The following is a 20,931-nucleotide window of genomic DNA, read 5'->3' as shown; positions in this document are numbered from 1 at the left end:
TCATGATTCCAGGGTCCTGGGAGTGAGCCCTGCATTGGGCTCCCTGCTGAGCAGGAAGACTGCATCTCTCTCTTCCTGTGCCTGCTGCTCTGCCTACTTGTGCTCCTTCTCTCTGTCAAGTAAATAAATAAAATCTTAAAAAATAAACTACTGAGACTACATCAAAATAAAAGGTTTTACATGGCAAAGAGAAGCATCAATGAAACTAAAAGGCAATCTACTGAATAGGAGAAGATACTTGCAAATGGTATATCTCATAAGAGGTTAATATTCAAGATAAAGAATGTATACAACTCAACACTACAAAGACCCTAAACAACTCAATTTAAAAATGGACAGGATCTGAATACACATTCTCCAAAGAACACATACCAATGGCCAATAGAACATGTAAAGATGCTCAACATCACTAATCATCAAGGAAATGCAAATCAAAACCACAATGAGAGACCACTTCACAAATAGCCACAGCAATCTTAAGAAGAACAAAGATGGAAGTATCCATCTTTGTTGGATAATACAGAATGGCTAAAATCAAAAGACAAGAACTAGCAAATGTTGGGGAGAATGTGGAGAAAAAGGAAGCCACGTGCACAGTTGGTAGACATGTAAATTGGTGCAGCCATTGTGGAAAACAGTATAGAGGTTCTTCAAAAAATTAAAAATAAAAATACTGGGAACATCTGGGTGGCTTAGTCAGTTAAGTGTCTGACTCTTGGTCTCAGCAAAGGGCCATGATCTCAGGAGTTGTAAGATTAAGCCCCCATTGGACTCCATGTTCAGTGCGGAGTCTGCTTGAGATTCTCTCTCTGTCTCTCCCCCCACTTGCACCCGCACACTCTCTCAAATAAATAAAATTTAAAAATAGATATACCAGGATTGAGCCCCACTTTGGGCTCTCTGCTCAGCAGGGAGCCTGCTTCCTCCTCTCTCTCTCTCTCTGCCTGCCTCTCTGCCTACTTGTGATTTCTGCCTGTCAAATAAATAAATAAAATCTTTTAAAAAATTAGATATACCTATATATCTGTTAATTCCATTGCTGGGTAATTACCCAAAGAAAATGTAAACTAATTTGAAAGGATATGTGCACCCTATGTTTATTGCAGCATTAATAATAATAGCCGGGATATGGAAGCAATCTAAGTGTCCACTTATAGATGAATGGATAAAGAAGTGTTATAATATTGTTTACATAGTAAAGTATCTTGATCAATGAGATTTGTCAGAGGTGCAATTATTAGTAAGAAGTGGTGTGTACGTACACACACACACACACAGGAATATTAGCCATAAAAAATGAATGTGATCTTGCCATTTACAACATCAGAGACCTAGAGGGTATTACACTAAAAGAAATAAGTCTGACAGAAAAAACCAAACACTGTAAGATTTCTCTTACATGTGGAGTCTAAAAAAACAAACAAACAAACAAAAAGCAGAAACAGACCCATAAATACAGAGAACTGATGGTCACCAGAGGGGAGGAATGTGGTGGGATGGGCAAAATGGGTGAAGGGGAGTTGGGGTGCAAGCTTCCAGTTTTAGAATGAATAAGGATAAAAGGTAGAGCATAGGGAATATAGACAATTGTATTACAACAACATTATACAGTGACAGGTGGTAGTTACAGTTGTGGTGAGCACAGCATAGAGTTGTTGAATCACTATGTTGTATGCATGAGACTACATAACATTGTGTGACTATAACATTGTGTGACTACTAAACTTTGATGAAAAAAAAGATAAAATCATAAGCAAAAATATATTTACAGTAGTGTATTTATCAAAGACAATTCATGTATAAGCAGACTCACGCAGTTCAAACCCTGTTGCCTAGGGGTCAACTGTATATACAAAATCAAACCATATGGTGATACTTTTTTCATTTATAAGATTGTCAAAGATTTGAAAGTTTGATAACACTCAATATTGGTGAGTGACAGCGTGAGTGAACAGTAACCCATAATCTGTAGGAAATAAACTAAAGTAACAACTCTGGAGGGCAATTTGACGATACTCATAAAAATGTAAATGAATATGGTCTTAGACTCAGAAATTCTACTCCAGGAGCAAATATTCTTACACAACTGTGCAAAAGTCTATGAATAAGACCATTCATTGTATGCTTGTTTAGTGATTTAAATATTTACATCGTATGGGCATACCCATACGATGGAGTACTGTGCAACTATTAAGAGTTAGGTCTATTTATGCTAATATGGAATGGTCTTTAAAATATATGGTTAATAGAAAGCACAGGAAAAGAGCAAAAAATATATACAAAACTCACTTGTATAAGAAAAAAGATTTTTAAAGATTTTGTTTATTCATCTGAGAGAGAGAAGAGAGAGCACAAGCAGGGAGAGAGGCAGAGGGAGAGGAAGAAGCAGACTCCTTGCCAAGCTGGGAGCCTGATTTGGGGCTTGATCCCAATGTCTGGAGATCATGACCTGAGCCAAAGGCAGAAGCTTAACCATCTGGGCCACCGAGGTGCCCCAAGATACATTTATATATATGAATATGTGTATATACAAGCTCATAATTGCTCATCTAAAACCCTTGAGACCAGATAGTCCTGAACCTAGAATATCTTTGGATTTTAGAAAGATATGTTTGTTCTGGAATTTAAGTTTTTTTAAAGCAAGCAATTAGTTACATTATCGGCTGCACCCATAATCAATTAAATTGTTATTTATGCTTTGAGTAGTACTTACAGATTAAATGATAAAACATGGGAGGAGAGGGGAAGACTTTGGAGTAAGTGCATTAAATAAGATTTAGAAAAGAATTAAAGTTTTCCATAATAAAAGTTCTAAGATCTATTTCTGGAGTGAATTGTAAATATTAGCAGGGCAAAGTAGGATAAAACATTAGCCTCATCATTTCAAATTTTGCTAAGTTCAGATTAATTCTGATTTTGCTGCCACATGAATTATGGAAAATCCAAGGCATTTTGGATTTTGGAATTGTAAAGAAAGGACCTTAAACTCCACAACATATGACAATACAGAAAGTTGTTCAGATTAGTTTCTTCTCGTAGATACAACTAGGTGTTGGAGGGTGGGAGATGTAGAAGAGGGAAGAGATTTTTTACTTTCTACCTCTTTGTAAGTCCAAATTTTTTAAGTTTTCACATTAAAAACTTTACACTGAAGAAAATCCCTGAGACATTTGTGACTGCTGTCTGCTCAATTTTATTCAATGCTGAATACTTGCAACATGCTATATACTTTTAAGTACTGCAAGTACGATAAATCATATGTACAAGGATATGCATTTAACCCCTCATCCACTTTGATCATAAATTTCTTGATAGCACTCAATATATAAAACTGACAGTAGCATATAGTGAATTTTTAAATGCTCGAGTGTGTGGTTTATACATTCTTAGTCTTTAATCCTATACTAATTTTCACTATAGGATTCGGTTTCCTTCCAGATTTAAGGTTTTATAACTAAGTGACTTAAGTAATGAAAAACATTGTATCAGTGAAGGACATTTTATTTGTTTAACTGTGGTAAATATATATAATCAAGGTTATTTTCCCATTTTTTAATATACAGTTCAGTAGCATTAAATACACCTGGGCAACCACCACCCCTGTCCATCTCTACAACTTCCTTCACCTTGCAAAACCGAAACTCCCATTAGACAATGATTCCCATTTCCCTCTCCCCTTAACCCCTGACATTCACCATTTTACTTTGTCTCTATGAATTGGACTACTCTAAGTACCTCATGAGTGAACCCTATGGTATTTGTCTTTATCGGATACTGTTAATGTCCTGAAGGCACTAATACTGTCATATTAAGTCTTGAAGAGATTTAGGATTAAAGCATAGGATTTTGTTTATATTGTTTTGGGTTTCACGGATTTTGTACCTGGGCACGACTTAGAATAAAAACATAACCTTTTTCACTTAAATAGGTTACAGGATGTTAGGAAAGCTTTCTTTATTCTCAGTTCTGTTGTTATTAAGGAACCGAGAAGGAATGGATTCTTAATGTGAATGCCTATTTTGAATATTTATTATTCCATCACTCTACCACATGCTGTATTAAGACAGGCAACATGATTTACCTAAGTGCTCTTACCTCAGAGTTTTATGTTTCAATTTACCACATGGTGTTTTTCAGCAGTCCATAGTAAAAATTAAGTATGGCACTGAAAAAGTTAGTCCACTTGAGAAAACTTGTCATGACATTCAATCTCCTGTTTTTCACTGTACTTTATCAGATTATGTGTTTAAAGACAAAAGTACCATATATATAAAGAAAATGTTTATGTGTCACTTTTTGAAGGTTACAGTCTTCTTCCTCCCTTGATGACTCAAGTCCAACAAATTTAATGAAAGATTCTCATGCTATCAACTGCAGGAAAGTAAGTAGAATAAGTAATATACATGAAATAAGTGGGTGAAATTTGTTTCTTCTTAATTATTTAAGATGCCATCATAAAAAAATGAACTCTTTTCATGTTTTTAAGAGGCAGTATAGACTAGTGGTTGACCGCAAAGTTGCTGGACACATGCTATGTGGGTCCATGTTGTGACTCAGACACCTACTGCTGGGTAACCTCATGCTTGTTATTTAAACTTTGTGCCTCTCTTTCCTCTTCTGTGAAACAGGGACAGTAATAGCACCAAACTCTTAGAGTGATGTGTGAATTAAGTGATTTGATACAAAAACAAGCAAAAACCTTACAGTGTCTGGTACATAATATGCGCTCAATAAATGGTAGCTAGGATATTATTATAATGGGTTCCAATTCAGTGGATTAAATGTACTCCTTATGGTCTGGAAAAAAAATTTAATACTATACACTATGAGTATTACATACTGTTTAATTCAATTAAACAAATACTCACTATTCAAAAAGCATTGTTGCATATATAAAATTGACTAAACATAGTGGTAAGTATCTGGAAGAGTGACATACAATTTAATTCTAATGGATCCCAGAAAACAAAAAGATCTAAAGTAGGTCTATAAACAAAGTGGTATTTAAAAACAAAGTAGGAGAAAAGAGAAATTAAATCTGATCAGGCCAAAAAGGAAATTTAAAAAATGTTTTAATACAGAGGGTCTGGGTGGCTCAGTTGGTTGAGCAACTGCTTTCTGCTCAGGTCATGATCCTGGAGTCCCAGGATTGAGTCCTGTATCGGGCTTCCTGCTCAGCAGGGAGCCTTCTTCTCCCTCTGCCTCTCCCTCTTCTCATGCTGTCTCTATCTCAAATAAGTAAATAACATCTTTTAAAAAAGATATTTTTATACAAATGTCATGGGTCTTTTTTTAGTCTAGTATTTACCTTTTGCTCATACATTTAGCCAATGTTTATTAGGTAGCTATTTTGTGCCAGACAATAGGGTAGAAGAAGGGGGTTAAGTCATTCCAACATAATCTCCAAGTAGTGTACATTATGTAGACATTTTATAGATCAGGTTCATCAACTTAATAAGACAACATAGGTAAATGATGTATGTTTTTTCCACCAAGCATTATTGCATTTATTTAGTGTCCAACATAATGTTTAAGACACTATACATTGCTTACAGGAATTTATATAGATGCTAAAATTATAAAAGCAAAAAGAAAATTATTTACCTAAAACTCGAGATTGTGGTTACTTTAGCAGAAGAGAAAAGGGGATGTGATCAGTGGGCAATTGCCAGGCTAATAAGCTATCAGTAATATTATATTGGTAAGTGATATATGTTGATGAGCTACATTAACTACTGAATTGTTGGACCTGTAACTGTGTAATAGTATGATAACTTTTTGGTAGAAGCCTTTAGTTTAATCCACTTCCCACTCCAAACCACTATTTTCCATTGTAGTTTCATGTGAGATAGTTTTACCATCATTTTTCTTAAAAACAAATAGCTCTTCCTCCTCAATCCAAAATCCTCAATCTGTATAATATGTACATTCAGTTACTGTTACAAACAATGTGGACTCTGCCATTAGGTGGCTCAGTTAGAATAATGGCCTCAACACTTGGGCAAGCTATTAGCCTCTTTAGCCCTCACATCCCTGACCCACGAAATGCCTGGGTGCCTGGCACACAGTCCTCAGTGAATGCAAGTGGCCATATGGATGAGGCAGGCCTACGTCTGATCATTGCTAAGAGAGTTTCATTTCATTCAAGTAGGAACCTTAGTATTTATTATTCTTTCTTTTCAGATTTCAAAAAAGGAGTCAATTCCACTAAATCTTTCTGAAATGGGGAAGTCAGAGGCTACAAGGCAAAACCAGAGTGCTAATCCTCCCCACAGTCACGAGCCACTCCTTGGTAAGATTTCTTTGGCAACTGCCCGCCATTTTAGTTTTCCAAACACTTTCTTCATGATATTTTCAGATGTAGGAGAGCTCTAAAGGAGCAAAGACTTTTAAAACTAAGATTTTTCCATTCAAAACCCTAAATACAATGATCATACTCGATTTCAAGGTGGTTGCTACTGAATGTACCTGTCATTAAGAATCCCGTTATCAATGAAATTAGTTATGGGTATTGTTAATACATACTATCTTAAATAAAACTAAGATACTTCTATTTAGGGGGAAAATGCCCATTTCCAAGAATAAGCACTTTTAAATGTACCAGTCATAAAGTGTTTAAGAAGTAATTATTCATTTTAACTATGTTTATGTAGATTCAAACCAAGTAAATTGAAGTTATACAGGTTTATACTATCCATAACTAACATTGATCTACTGGAAATGTATGTCAAAGAGAATCAAAGAACTTGAAAGAAAGAAACTGGATTTCAGCTTCACAGAGAACCACATTAATCATCTCAAATTCTACTGTCCTTCGAAAGATTTCTAGAGAACTTTGGCTAACTGTAGCTGTATGTTAACCCATAATTTCTAGATCCTCTTTCTTATCTCTAACTTGGATCTTGTTTCTATGGTTTCTTATTTCCTTCTTCAATAAAAAAAATCTGGTTATTTCCCCTTTTATAAGATTTTTCAGATTTTTGGAAGAGGATGCTTTTGTGTCAGCCTTCTCTTTCAGATTAAAGACACACAGCATTTTCACGAGGCAGATTAAAGTTAAGTTTATCCTTCCAGGCTCTATGTGGACACATGCATAAACACTGGCCCCTAGCTTCCAATTGTCTAGAGTCAGTACCTTTTAGTGCTATTATTTTCTATTTGAAAACTCATAGATCACCTCATTTATGTGCATCAAATGAGTTCTCTGCAATTTCTCTGATAGCACATGGTTATTTAATAGGTGACCCATTTAAAAATATATCAGCCTTCTGCAATATAAGGCCTATGCTTGGTCTTCAAAATTTCACTGTATATTATTCTAGCCTTGCTTTACAATTTTTAGTTTAAGTTTTTTACTTTAATTCCAGTTAGCTAACATACAGTGTAATATTAGTTTTGGGTGTACGACATAGTGTACAATATAGTCATGTACAATACTGGGCGTTCATCACAACTGCCCTCCCTCATCCCCATCACCTATCTCTCCCGTCCACCTGCCCCCATCCCCTCTGATTACCATCAGTTTGTTCTCTGTAATTAGGACTCTGTTTCTTGCTTTCTCTCTTTATTTTTTGCTCGCTTTGCCATTCTTAATGATATTCATCTTTTAACCTTCAAATGTACTTACACAGGTCTGTATTTTAATTTGACAGGTGACAGTGCCCAGCTGGATTTTGATGCCCTGTGTGACAATGATGACACAGCCATGGCTGCCTTCATGAATTACTTTGAAGCAGAGGGGGGCCTGGGAGACCCCGGGGACCTCAGTGACATCCACTGGACACTCTAGCATTTGATTTTTAATTCTTACAAATTAGGAATGTGTTAAAGCATTTCATTGACAAAAAAAAACACAACTGTATAATCTTCTGTACTGTCTTGATACTGTTTTTATCTTTTATTCCTTAGTAGTCTACCAATTGTTATAGATGTGCACCTTACTTCCACAGCAGTATGGGGAAATGTGATGTTTCCCTTCACAAAGAATGGCTCAGAGTTTCCTACCGACAGTTCCTTTTCTCAGTGACACGGCTTAAAACCCACTAGTTGCTATCTTTTTGTTAAAATATTTCTCATCAAGAATATCACATACATCTTGTTTTGGTTTTGTTTTTATTTTCTGATGCAGTTTTTGAGTGTGGGGAATTTAATATATTGACATTTTCCTGTGTCTAAGATTAATTTATAATGGACTTATACTAGTAGATTTATAGAAGTTGGAACATCTCTGTTTCTTGTATATTTCCTTAATTGAGGATAAGGCTTATACACTTTAAGAAAACTCTGAGCCCTTGAACACCTAAAGAGAGGGTACAATTGGTAGTCATAATTGTAGTGAATACTATGTTCAGTCACTGTAAACTTGGGCAAATGTAGCCAGGATAGTTATGCTTGGTCAAGCAATTAAGATGGGCTTTAAGTGAGAGACTTTATTTAAAACTCAGGAAAAAAAAAAAAAAGTTAAGGGATTTTTCACTTGGCTTACAGAAAAGGAAAGATCTTGGGGCCTAGATCTTAATAATTATCCTTTGCATGTAAGAATTGTTGCTAATGTAACCAGTCAAGATTTTCATTACATATAAAACCAGTTTTTGATGCAGAAAATGAGCTTAGTGAAAGATTAGTCCTGGACAAAAATACAAGCCCAAGCAGGTTAAATATCTTGTGTGAAGTCACAGTTAAATTCATATTTTTAAAAAATGTTTAATGTGTATATATCAGTTTCTTGATAAACATTTGGGAAAGCAATGGTTTCACTGGTTAAATTATTAGTTAACTGACCCAGGAACTAGCTGTGGCCTTCTAGAATAGGCAATTACAATTACTGTTGCCTGAAACCAAAGGTAATTATACAAATGCTAAGTGTAGTTTTGAAACTAAGGCAATGAGAAAGAATTTAAAAACCAATTTTCTAGCTATCATTACAAATTTGGAGATCATTTTTAAACTAGTAATTGAGGAGTGGCTTATACTGATTATAAGAAGAATATTTAAAATCATATATGTATGTCTACCTTTCTGAAGGTCATACTTTCCTAATACTCTATGTTTTCATAGTTCTTTCTAGTTTACCAAATGTGTTTTCATATACTTTCTTTTGTGTCCCACAAATGAAAGTACGATAGTCTGGGACGCTAATGGGGAAGTTGGAAGCTCAGATGTGGGGGAGCCAATGCAGTTCTCTTCCTCTATGTGGTGCTACAGCAGATAGCTCTCCGAGTCTCACACCAAAACAGAGCATTATTTTGGCCTTGCATATTTCTTTTGGCTGTACATAATAGATTAGAACTTTTGTCAAACTGGTTAATGGCAAACATACCACCAGGTAACAGGCCAAAAGCACACATTCCCTTTAGCTGGGACCGCTGCAGTGGCTACATGGGGAAGGACGTATTGGCACATTGTCCTCCAGGCAATACAATATTGGAGAGTCAGCACCACTCCCGGTTCTGGGACTTGAGGGACTTGGCAAGTTTACAATAAGCCAGAGAAATTCTACAGGACGGGGGAGACTGGTTTGCAGCAGGCTAAGCATGATTGTTCTTGTTTCTTCAGACTTAAAACGATCATATCTCTTTTTTAAGTCTGAGGCCATACCAACGTTAACAGTTTAGGGTCTAAACCATTGCAGGTTGGACTTGGCCTCCAGAGCTGACCTAAGTTAGGGGAAGCAAGGTGGGTCATTGTGATTGGATGACCTTGAAAGGAGAGGGGCTAACCATCCTGATGCAAGGCTCGGGGAGGCAGAGTTTCTAGAGGCCATCACTGCTACATATAGAAGCACTTTTTTCTCTTTGCAAGAAGCGTTAGTTCATAGACTGGTGGGCAGATAGCCAATTTAAGGTTTTGATCCTTTAATAACCCACTCGAGGATTTTTCTGTAGATCTTGTCCTGGACCCAGAATCCAATTCATGCAATGCAGGATAATTCTAACTCTCCCATGTTTGGTGTTTTCTCTGACATGTGTTGCATTTACATTGAACTGCTCTTAGGAGAGACAGATATTTTTATGGCTTATGCTATATTACTTTTTCTCCTAACCATTAATTTCTTGCCTTTTGATGAAAAGCATCTACACATTGAAAGAGATAATAAAAAGGATATTCTAGTTCTTCCCCCCCCCATAAGTCTAAGAATTACTTACAATAACACAGTGGAGTGGGGAAGAGCCTGGAATCAGAAAGAGCCTGCTCACCCTAAGTTTACCTGTGTGACCTCAAGTAAGCCATTTAAACACTCTGTATGTGCCTCAGTTTCCTCCTCTGTAACAAGAGGTTTGATCTCTCTGTTTACTTCCAGTTCTGATTCTATGATTCTAACCCATGGGACTTGAGCATTAGGGTCAGACTCTAGAACTGTGTTGTCTGGTATGGAGCCACAGGCCATGCGGCTGCTGAGCACTTGAAATGTAGCTAATGCAAATTGAGATAGACTGTAAATGTAAAATGCATACCAGATTTCGTAGATTTAGTATAAAAAGGGAACATAAGATATCACATTAACAGTTTTATAATGGGACACCTGGCTGGTTCAGTCAGAGGAACACACGACTCTTGATGTCAGGGTTGTGAATTTAAGCCCCATGTTGGGCATGGAACTTACTTAAAAATAAATAAAAATTTAAAAATAAATATAAAAAACTATCTTTTAAAAAAGCAGTTTGATACTGATCACATACTCAAGTATTTTGGATATACTGAATTATATAAAACATTAACATTTTAGTTTTTACTTTTTTAATGTGGCTACAAGAAAATTTTAAATTACTCATGTGGCATATATTATATTTCTATTGGACAGTGCTGCTCTGAAACATTTTATTAAGTGGATATTAGTAGACCACTTTGAAGTAGACCAAAGGTATACCGTAACTATGATATTTACCTCTAAATGCTATGGTTTAAGGAACAATTGTTTATTGACCCTTGATTTAGTATAATCCAATAACTGTGAACCTCTATCCATGTATCCAAATTTAAAACTTTTTTAAAACTAGTAAATCTGAAAATGTTCTCAGTTATTTCATTTACATGGTAATAACCTGAAATCAAATAAAACTTCAGGTGTATATGTTGACACCCTATTGCAATCACTAAATCTGGAAATCCACCGAGAAATAGGAAAATAGAGGATAGAGGCTTTTGGTAATTAAGTGGGATTAAAGTATTTCGTTACAGTGTCATAGTGGTGAAAGGCTCTATTTATTAGTCCTATGTGAGGAATTTCTGTATCATCAGGGCACAGGAAATGAAATAACCACCTAGTTATCGGACCAGGTTTGGTAGTGTCATTTCAGATCCTGCTCTGAAGAATCATCTACCACTCAGGTAGGTCATTGTTTGGCTCTGGATTTGGAAATTCAGATTTGCCAAGCACAGTTATGGGAAGAGCAGGGAAAAGATCTAAAATGATCAGAAGCCACCAAGGAAAACTGCCAAACGGCCACTAGGTGTCACTTTTCCATTTCTAGAGTGCTTTGTTTTCATTAATTTTTTCCAAGTTCACAGGACCAAGGGGAAGCATTTATGACTTGTATTTAGATTAGGTCTGCCTCTCTGGTGTGGGTTATTTTATGAGAAATGCTTTTTAAGAGAAGTCTGGGAGGATGTTTCCCATATAAGAGCCTTGGTTTAAGATCCCTTCCAGATGTGGCTCCAATAAAAGTTGACCATAGAAAGAAAACTTGTCTAACCTGGAACACACTTCTGAATTCACTTGAGACTATATGGTATGTGTGTGTCACTGCTCCTACATTCCTGTGCTTAGTTTTGTTTTTTATACAATTTTTAGCTTTTTTCCAGTTTACTTGCTCTTGTCTGTATACTGGTATTTTTTAAATTTTGTGGTAAGTAATGAAAAGTGAAATTAAACTATATTTTATAATAATTACTAGTTTGAAGTTTTTTTTTTAACCTAATATATCAAAGTTCTTCCCCCCCCCCCAAAAAAAATCTCCTTAACTACTTTCTAAAGTGGAAACAGACTAGAAGAGCCAATCTTCCCAAACCACAGGGCAGAGGAGTATACTGAACTACATTCCTCTTTATATATTTGTGTGGGTTCATGAGGGTTCCCTAATGGCTATAACCATCTTCTTGTCCATAATGGCACTTAGAACTTCCCAGAACATGTTGTTCTTGCAAGTGGCAACCTCAGTGGAAAGAGAGATTCTCTATTTTTTAGTAATTCACACAAAAATGTCCGTTTGGGCCTTTGCATTAACTTGGTTCACATAGAGTTTCCTGAGGTCACCAGGCTGGAATATACAGATTGGCTGGGTTTTGGTTACATGCCCAAACCTATATTTTAAAAGGTATCCTTGAAAGGGAAAGGATGTCAACAACAGCCAGCTGCCTGACATTCTAAGGCCAGTGGAAAGAATGGGGACATGTGCAGAAAGGACAATGGAAAACTTGTAATTTATGATGGTTGAAGATTTCAGAGGATTGTGGGTTTAGCTCTGTGAATCTGGGGTCTTGTTTTTGGTTATTTTGGGGGGCTGTGAGAGGGTAGTGAGTAGCAGCAAGTTGTGATGTATTTTTAACACTGATCATCTTTTTTGTTTAATACCCAGCCACTAGGTGCTTTGGGGGACCCAGTCTATTGCCTCAGTATGTGTTTGGAGACTCCATAAAGAGTTGTCTTAAGTTTTTGTCCAGCTGTGTGTCACTGGCATAGGATGTATTTTCTTAGGCAGTCCTAGTTCTTAAGCTCACATTTAGGTAGTATTTTCCACATTTATTCCTGTCCACGGAAATCAGTCCCATTATACCTTGTGAGTAAATATGGCACACTTTTTGGGGTTAATTTTTTTCTTCAAAAGACAACACAAAAATGAGGGGCCTAGGTTATGGATATTTACAATTTAATAGAACTCTTGAAAAATCTCAGTTAGTCCAGCTCAAAATGGTGATATAGGAAGATGCTGAATCCACCTCCTCTCATGGATGGACCAAATCGACAGTGGTGGAGAAGAGACCATGAAGCAGGCCTCTCAGAGTCCTGGACAGTGTTGCTCCTGTCCTGATCACTGTCGGCCTTAGTGTGGGAGTGATGCTGCCATGGGCTGGGCTCGGGCTGGTGCCCTGGCTGTGCCCTGCCTGCTGTGGATTTCTGGGGCCAGCCTGCAGCAGAGGCTGCAATGTCTGCCTCCCTACCCTAGAACATGACAAAGATGCCCAACCCCTTGCAACCTAGTACACAGACCAAAGCCATCTTGGCCACTGAGCAGTTTGAAAGTCTGCTGGGCACCACCAGGAGCCCACATCTTCCCTTACTCCGTGCCATGTATACGTTCATCTGCACCATTCCTTCCAACAAGAGCACATTAAGTTCTGCAAGTCTATATGCAAGTCAGCCCAGAGGGCTGCAAGCCCATCTTCATCAGGTAAACCACCTGTGGTCTGAGAGCTAAGCCTTCGAGGAGCTGCCACTTACGACTGGGGCAAGTGCATCTTTCACAAGGTCATTATCATCACTATGGGCAGAGTGAATTTCCCTATGGATCCTAGTAATGGAAACTATAGAGGGGCAAGCAGTGACTGCTGCAAATGTAAACCTATTTGGGCTACACAAAGGACCTCGTCCCAAACGAATTTTAACACCATAGTTCAGGGAGGAAAAAGTAAGAGATGAAGACCAAATGCCATGGTGTGACTGCATCAGTTGAGGTGAAGGAGATCCTAAGGGCTTCTCTAATGAAACATTCCAAGCACACCATTAACCTTTACACCAATTCTGGCTGCTTATGTCCTCATTCATAGTAATGAGTAGTATATCATTATGGGTTATGAAGGTGAGTGATTCTCCAGATTACTCTGAGGGGAGAGTAATATTACTAAGAAATGGCAGGATCAACTCTGTGAAAAAGTTAAGCACTGGGATAAGAAGCTCTGTCATCTTAGAACAGAAGTGATTCTAGCCATAGTAATTCCACTCAGTCAGATGTCTGGCAGGAACTCTAACCCCTACAAGCACACAGCTAAACCCTGAAATGCAAGAACCACAGTGAACTTCATATGAAGACTTGCATTGCTGGACTAGCAAAGGAAAATTGCACTGTTGAACATGATAGTCTGTTATTTACCATGTAAATGGGTGTTACCCTCCACTTTTCTCTTTTCTCTTTCCCTTTTTTGTAGTTTGAGTACAGATTCTTAAATATATTATATATACTCAACAAAGAGCACAGTCTGTAACTAAATTGTGAAAAGTTAAAGACAAGGGGGAGAATCTTAAAAGCAGTGAGGAAAACAACTGGATACATACAAGGGAACCTCCATAAGACTATCACCAGATTTTTCAGCAGAAACTAAGAAGGCCAGAAGGGAATGGCACCATATATTCGAAATGCTGAAAGGAAAATAATTCTGCCAACCCAGAATACTCTATCCAGGAACCATCATTCAGAATAGGGGAGATCCAGTTTCCCAAACAAAAGTTGAAGAAATTAATCACACCAGGCTTATAACAAATGTTCAAGGGAACGCTGAGTAAAAAGGAAAGACCATAAGCAGGAGTAAGAAAAAGGGAACCACCAAAGCAGTAAAATTAAGAATATCTATAAAACTCAGTCCAGGAATTCACAAAATAGAAGGATGTAAAGTATGACATCATGTATATGAAATGTTGGGGGGGTAAAAAATTAGTTTTTATTTTATTTATTTTAGAGAGAGTGTGTGCATGAGTGCAGAGAAGGAGCAGAGACGGAAGGAAAGGGAAAGGGAAAGAATCTCAGGTAGACTCCACACCGAGATCACCCCTCAATCTCATGACCTGAGGTCATGACTTGAGCTAAAACCAAGAGTTGGATGTTCAATTGACCGAGCCAACCAAGAGTCCCAAAATTTAGTGCTTTTAGAATGGATTCAAACTTCAACAACCATCAACTTAATATGGACTGCTAGATGCATAAGATGTTATATATAAACTTAATGGTAACCACAAATAAAAAACTGGTAATAGATATGCAAAAAATAAAGAGAAAGAAATCCAAGTATATCAATAAAGAAAGCCAGCAAACCAAAAAGAGAGCAAGAGAAGAACAGAATAGAGAACTATAAAAACAACCATAAAGCAAGTAACAAAATGGCAATAAGTATAATAATTACTTTGAATGTAAATGGACTGAACACCCTAATCAAAAGACAGAGGGTGAGAGTGTAGATAAAAAGCAAGATCCATTTTTATTTTGCCGTCAAGAGATTCATTTCAGACCTAAAGATACCTGCAGATTAAAAGTAAAGGGATACGGAGCATCTGGGTGGCTCAGTGGGTTAAGCCTCTGCCTTTGGCTCAGGTCATGATCTCAGGGTCCTGGGATCGAGCCCCACATCGGGCTCTCTGCTCAGTGGAGAGCCTGCTTCCTCCTCTCTCTCTCTCTCTCTCTCTCTTTGTCTCTCTGCCTATTTGTGATCTCTGTCAAATAAATAAATAAAATATTTTTTAAAATTTTTAAAAATAAAAGTAAAAGGATAGAGAATCATCTATCATGCAAAGCTGGGGTAGCAATACTTATACTGGCCAAAGTAGACTTTAAACAAAGACTATAACATGTAACAAAGAAGGACACAACATAACAAAGGAAATGGTCCGATAAGTAGTTGTAACAATTGTAAATATTTATGTAGCCAACATGGGAGCATCTAAGGACATAAAGCAGCTAATAACAAACTTAAAAAAAAATTTTTTTAAGATTTTATTTATTCATTTGACAGAGAGATCACAAGTAGGCAGAGAGGCAGGCAGAGAGAGAGGGGGAAACAGGCTCCCCGCCGAGCAGAAAGGCCAATGCAGGGCTCGATCCCAGGACCCTGAGACCATGACCTGAGCTAAAGGCAGAGGCTTAACCCACTGAGCCACCAAGGTGCCCCAGCTAATAACAAACTTAACGAAAGCAATTGATACTAATACAATAAATAGCAGAGGACTTATGCATCCCATTTATAGCAATGAGTAGATCATTAAAACAGAGTCAACAAGGAAACAGTAGCTTTGAATGACACATTGGGCCAGATGCAACTAACAAATATATTCAGAACATTCCAGAATGCACAGTCTTTTCAAGAGAACATAGAACTGTTCCCAGAATAGATCACGTTAGGCCACAGAACATGTCATAACGAACTCAAAAAGATCGAAGTTATAACATGCATCTTTTCCAATCACAATGCTTTGAAACTAGAAATTAATCAAAAGAAAAAATCTGGGAAGAATACAAATACATGGAGGTTAAATAATATGTTACTGAACAATGAATGGGTCAACCAAGAAATCAAAGAGGAAATAAAAAATACATGGAGACAAATGAAAACACAATGATCCGGAATCTTTAAGATGCAGCAAAAGTTGTTCTAAGAGGGAAGTTTATAGCAATACAGGCCTACCTCAAGAAGCAAGAAAAATCTCAAAATAAATCTAACCTTACACCTAAAGGAGCTACAAAATGAAAAACAAACAAAACCCAAAAACAGTAGAAGGAAGGAACTAATAAACAGTACTCAGAAATAAACAAAATAGAAACAAACAAAAAGAACAGATCGATGATACCAGGAGCTGACTCTTTGAAAAGATCAAATTGATAAACCTTATTCCAGATGATAGAAAGAGAAAGAGAGAGGGATTGATTCTAATAAACAAAATCAGAAATGAAAAAACACCACAGAGATACAAAGATTATAAGAAAATATTATAAAAATCATATGCCAAAAAATTGAGTAACCTAGAAGAAATGGATAAATTCCTAGAAACATAACCTCATAAAACCAAATCAGGAAGAAATACAAAATGTGAACAGACCAATTACCAGCAATAAGATTGAATCAGTAAACAAAAAATTCCCAAGAAATGGGGTGCCTGGGTGGCTCAGTCAGCTAAATGCTGCCTTCAGCTCAGGACATGATCCCAGGGTCCTGGGATGGAGCCCTGTGTCAGGCTCCCTGCTCTGTGGGAGCTGCTTCTCCTTCTTCCCCACTTCTCCTTTCTAGTGCCCTGTCTCTCAAATAAATAAAAAAAAAAAAATCTTAAAAAAAAATTCCCAACAAAAAAAAAGTTCAGGACCAGATGGCTTGACAGGTGAATTCTACCAAATATTTGAAAGAGGAATTAATACCTATTCTCAGACTATTCCAAAAAATAGAAGAAGGAAAACCTTCAGATTTATTTTATGAGGCCAGCACTACCCTGATACCAAAACCAGATAAATACACTACCAAAAAAAAGGGGGGGGGTACAATATCTCTGATGAACTGATGTAAAACTCTTCAACAAAATGTTAGCAAACTAAATCCAATAATATATTTAAAAAATCCTTCACCATGATAAAGTGGATTTTATTCCTAGAATACAAGTGTGGTTCAGAATTTGCAAATCAACGTATTCCATCACATCAACAAGAGAAAGGATAAAAACCATATGATCATTTCAATAGATGCAGAAAAAGCATGACAAAATACAACATCCATTCGTGACAAAAAACCCTCAGCAAAGTAGGTTTAGAGGAAACATACCCCAATTTAATAATGGCCATATGTGAAAAACCTGTAGCTAACATCTTAACAGTGAAAAGCTGAGAATATTTTTCCCTAAGAATGGGAACAAGACAAGGATGTCCGCTCTCACCCCTTTTATTCAATATAGTCCTGGAAGTCCTAGCCACAGCAAGCTCACAAGAGAAAGGAAGAGGAGGCATCCAAATTGGTAAGGAAGAAGTAAAACTGTCACTATTTGCAGATAACATGATACCATATAGAAAACCCTAAAAACTAGAAACGAGGATAGATAAATGAATTCAATAAAGTTGCAAAATACAAAAATCGATATAGAGAAATCTGTTGCATCTTTATACACTAATAATGAAGTAGCAGAAAGAAAATCCCATTTATAATTACACCAAAAATAAAATACCTAGGAATAAACCTAACCAAGAAGGAGAAACACCTGTACTCTGAAAACTAAAACATTGATGAATGAAACTAAAGATGATATAAATGAATCAAAAGATACTCCACGCTCATTGATCAGGAGAACAACTATTGTTAAAATCTCCTGACTACCAGAAGTAATGTACATATTCAATGCAATCCCTATCAGAATTCCAAAAAACACTTTTCACAGAAATAGAAGTAGCAATCTAAAAAGCAATCCTAAACATTCGTATGGAACCACAAAAGACCCTGAATAGCCAAAGCAGTCTTGAGTAAGAAGAGCAAAGCTGGAGGCCTCATGCTTTGCACTTTCAAACTATATTACCAAACTACAGTAACCAAATAGTGAGGTATTGATATAAAAACAGACACCCAGATCAACAGAATAGAGGGCCCAATCATCAATCCATAGATATATGGTCGATTAAATCACAACAAAGGAGCCAAGAATATAAAATGGGAAAGACAGTTTAATAGGTAGTATTGGCAAAGCTGGACAGCCACATGCAAAAGAATAAAATTGGACCCCACATGACCTTACTCACAAAAATCAACTTAAAAATAATTACAAATGTGAATCTAATAAACTTCACCCTGAAAAGCTTCTGCACAGCAAGAAAACTATCAACAAAACCTACTAAAGGGGAGAAAATATTTGCAAATCATATATCTGATAAGGAATTAATACCCAAGATATATGACAAAAACAAACAACTTATTGGCAAACAGCAACAAAACCACAAACAATCCAATTAAAAAATGGGCAGAGTATGTGGATAGACATTTTTCCAAAGATGACATGTAGGTGGCCAACATATACATGAAAATGTCCTCATCACTCATTGTCAGGGAAATGCAAATCAAGACCACTGTGAGAAACCATCTTGCACCAGTCAGAATGACATATCAAAAAGATAAGAAATAGCAAGTCAGTGAGGATGTGGAGAAAAGGGAACATTTGTGCACTGTTGGTCAGAATGTAAACTGGTACAGCCACTATGGAAAACATCATGGAGGTGCCTCAGAAAATTAATAGATCCAGTAATTTCGCCATTGGGTATTTACCTAACAAAAATGAAAACACAATTCCAAAAAAATATATGCACTCCAGGGCACCTGGGTGGCTCAGTTGGTTGGGTGAGCCTTTGGCTCAGGTCATGATCCCAGAGTCCCAGGATCAAGTCTCACATTGGGCTCCCTGCTCGGCATGGAGTTTGCCTCTCCCTCTGACTCTCCCCCCTCTCACGCTCTCATTCTCTCTCTTTCTCTTTAAGAAAAAAAAAAAAAGAAAGAAAGAGAGAAAGCAAACTGGATGTCCATCCACAGAAGAATGGATAAAGTAGATGGGGTATTTATAGACAATGGAACATTATTCAGTGGCGACAATGAAATTTTGCCATTCATGACAGGATGGATGGACCTAGAGAGCATGATGATAAGTGAAATAAGTCAGAGAAGACAAAGACTATATGATTTCACTTATATGTGGAATTTTTTTTAAGATTTACTTATTCTTTTAAGAGAGAGCATGAGTGGTGAGAGGGAGGGGCACTGGGAAAGGGAGAGAATCTTAGCAGATTCCTTGCTGAGCATGGAGCCTGACACGGGGCTCCATCCCATGACCCTGAGATCATGACCTAAGCTCAAAATAAAGAGGTACAGATTTTCAGTTATAAGTAAGTGACAAGGATAAAAAGTACAGCATGGGAAACATCAGTAATATTGTGGTAACTTTATATGGTGACAAATCACAACTACACTTACCATGGTAAGCAAGGCATAATGTATAAAATTATCAAGTCACTATGTTGTACACCTGACACTAATATTGTATGTCAACTATATTTTAAGAAATTAAAAATTGAAAATAGAACATATGATTCAACAATTCTGCTTCTGAGTATTTACAGAAGAAAATGAAAACACTAACTGGATAGGCGATCTGTGCCGGCGCTCACTGCAGCATTGTTTTCAAAAGCCAAGACAAGCACACGACCACTTGGAATGACTGGACAGAGAAAATGTGTTATATGTGTCTACACACACACACACACACACGATTATCCAATCAGAAAGAGAAGGATATCTTGCCATTTGTGGCAACACAGATGGATCTTGAGGGCATTATGCTAAGTGAAACAGATCAGAGAAAGACAAATACCGTAGGACCTCACTGGTAAGTGCAATCAAACAAAACACAACAAAATCAAGCTCAGCACAGACTGGCGGTTGCCGGAGGCAGGGCTAGGGAGTGGGTGAAATGGTAAAGGTGGTCAGAATGCACAAAATTCCCCCTGTGAAATGAAAATATCCTGGGGATACAATGTACAGCATGGTGACTGTAGCTAATATTACTGTACTGTATATTTCAAAGCTGCTGAGAGTAGATCTTAAAAGTTCCCATTATAAGAAAGAAAACTGTAGCTCTGCATGATGATGAATGTTAACCAGACTGATTGTTCGCAATACATGAATAAAGCAAATCATTAGATTTTACACCTGAAATTAATACAATGTTAAGTCAGTTGTCTCAATGAAAAAAATTTATTTTATACTTGGTTGAGAGAGCCATAACCAAAAAGGTTTTTCATCTACCAGAATGGACATCTAGACCAACAGCACACAGTTAGCCAATTGTTAAAATTATCTGGATGCATATAGTGTTCTATTTGGATTAACAAAAGACCAGAAAATGTTACAGTTCCTGAAATAGTCATTCTTGGGAGGGAAATGGAAACATATTGGGTTACATGTAAAATGATCAAATTCGTATTATTCACAGTAGAACACTATTCTAGTTCTTTGTAGTAACATTAGCTTATTTTAATTATTTTTTTCTGATTACAAGAAAACTTTATCTTCACTGTTGAAAATTCAGGAACACAGGAAAGTGCTAAGAAAATAAAATTCACTTATAATTTCACTATCTAGTGGAAAAGCACAATTAACACTTTGGTAATCTGTTTATCTTTTTTCTTAGGCCTTGAAATTCTGATGATTTCATTT

At 36.8% G+C, this 20,931-nt stretch overlaps 1 protein-coding gene and 1 pseudogene across 4 annotated transcripts in view; both read left to right on the top strand.

Moving 5' to 3' along the window:
• The window catches only part of ARNTL2 (aryl hydrocarbon receptor nuclear translocator like 2), a 106,713-nt gene extending 96,571 nt beyond the window's left edge, over positions 1–10,142 (top strand). For all 4 annotated transcript variants that reach the window (XM_044228518.1, XM_044228519.1, XM_044228517.1 and 1 more), the window contains 3 exons: positions 4,303–4,381; positions 6,184–6,292; positions 7,653–10,142. In XM_044228518.1, coding sequence (XP_044084453.1) covers positions 4,303–4,381; positions 6,184–6,292; positions 7,653–7,789 — 325 coding nt within the window. In that variant the 3' untranslated portion in view covers positions 7,790–10,142. The remainder of the gene's footprint in view (positions 1–4,302; positions 4,382–6,183; positions 6,293–7,652) is intronic.
• A 3,000-nt stretch (positions 10,143–13,142) lies between these two features.
• LOC122890924 lies at positions 13,143–16,234 on the top strand (annotated as a pseudogene).
• The last annotated feature ends 4,697 nt before the right edge of the window (positions 16,235–20,931 follow it).

The sequence above is a fragment of the Neovison vison genome, chromosome 12, assembly GCF_020171115.1.
Source record: "Neovison vison isolate M4711 chromosome 12, ASM_NN_V1, whole genome shotgun sequence".
NCBI classification, from domain to species: Eukaryota; Metazoa; Chordata; class Mammalia; order Carnivora; family Mustelidae; genus Neogale; species Neogale vison.
The sequence above is the reverse complement of the archived record's forward strand: the minus strand, read 5'-3'. Positions and strand labels throughout refer to the sequence as shown.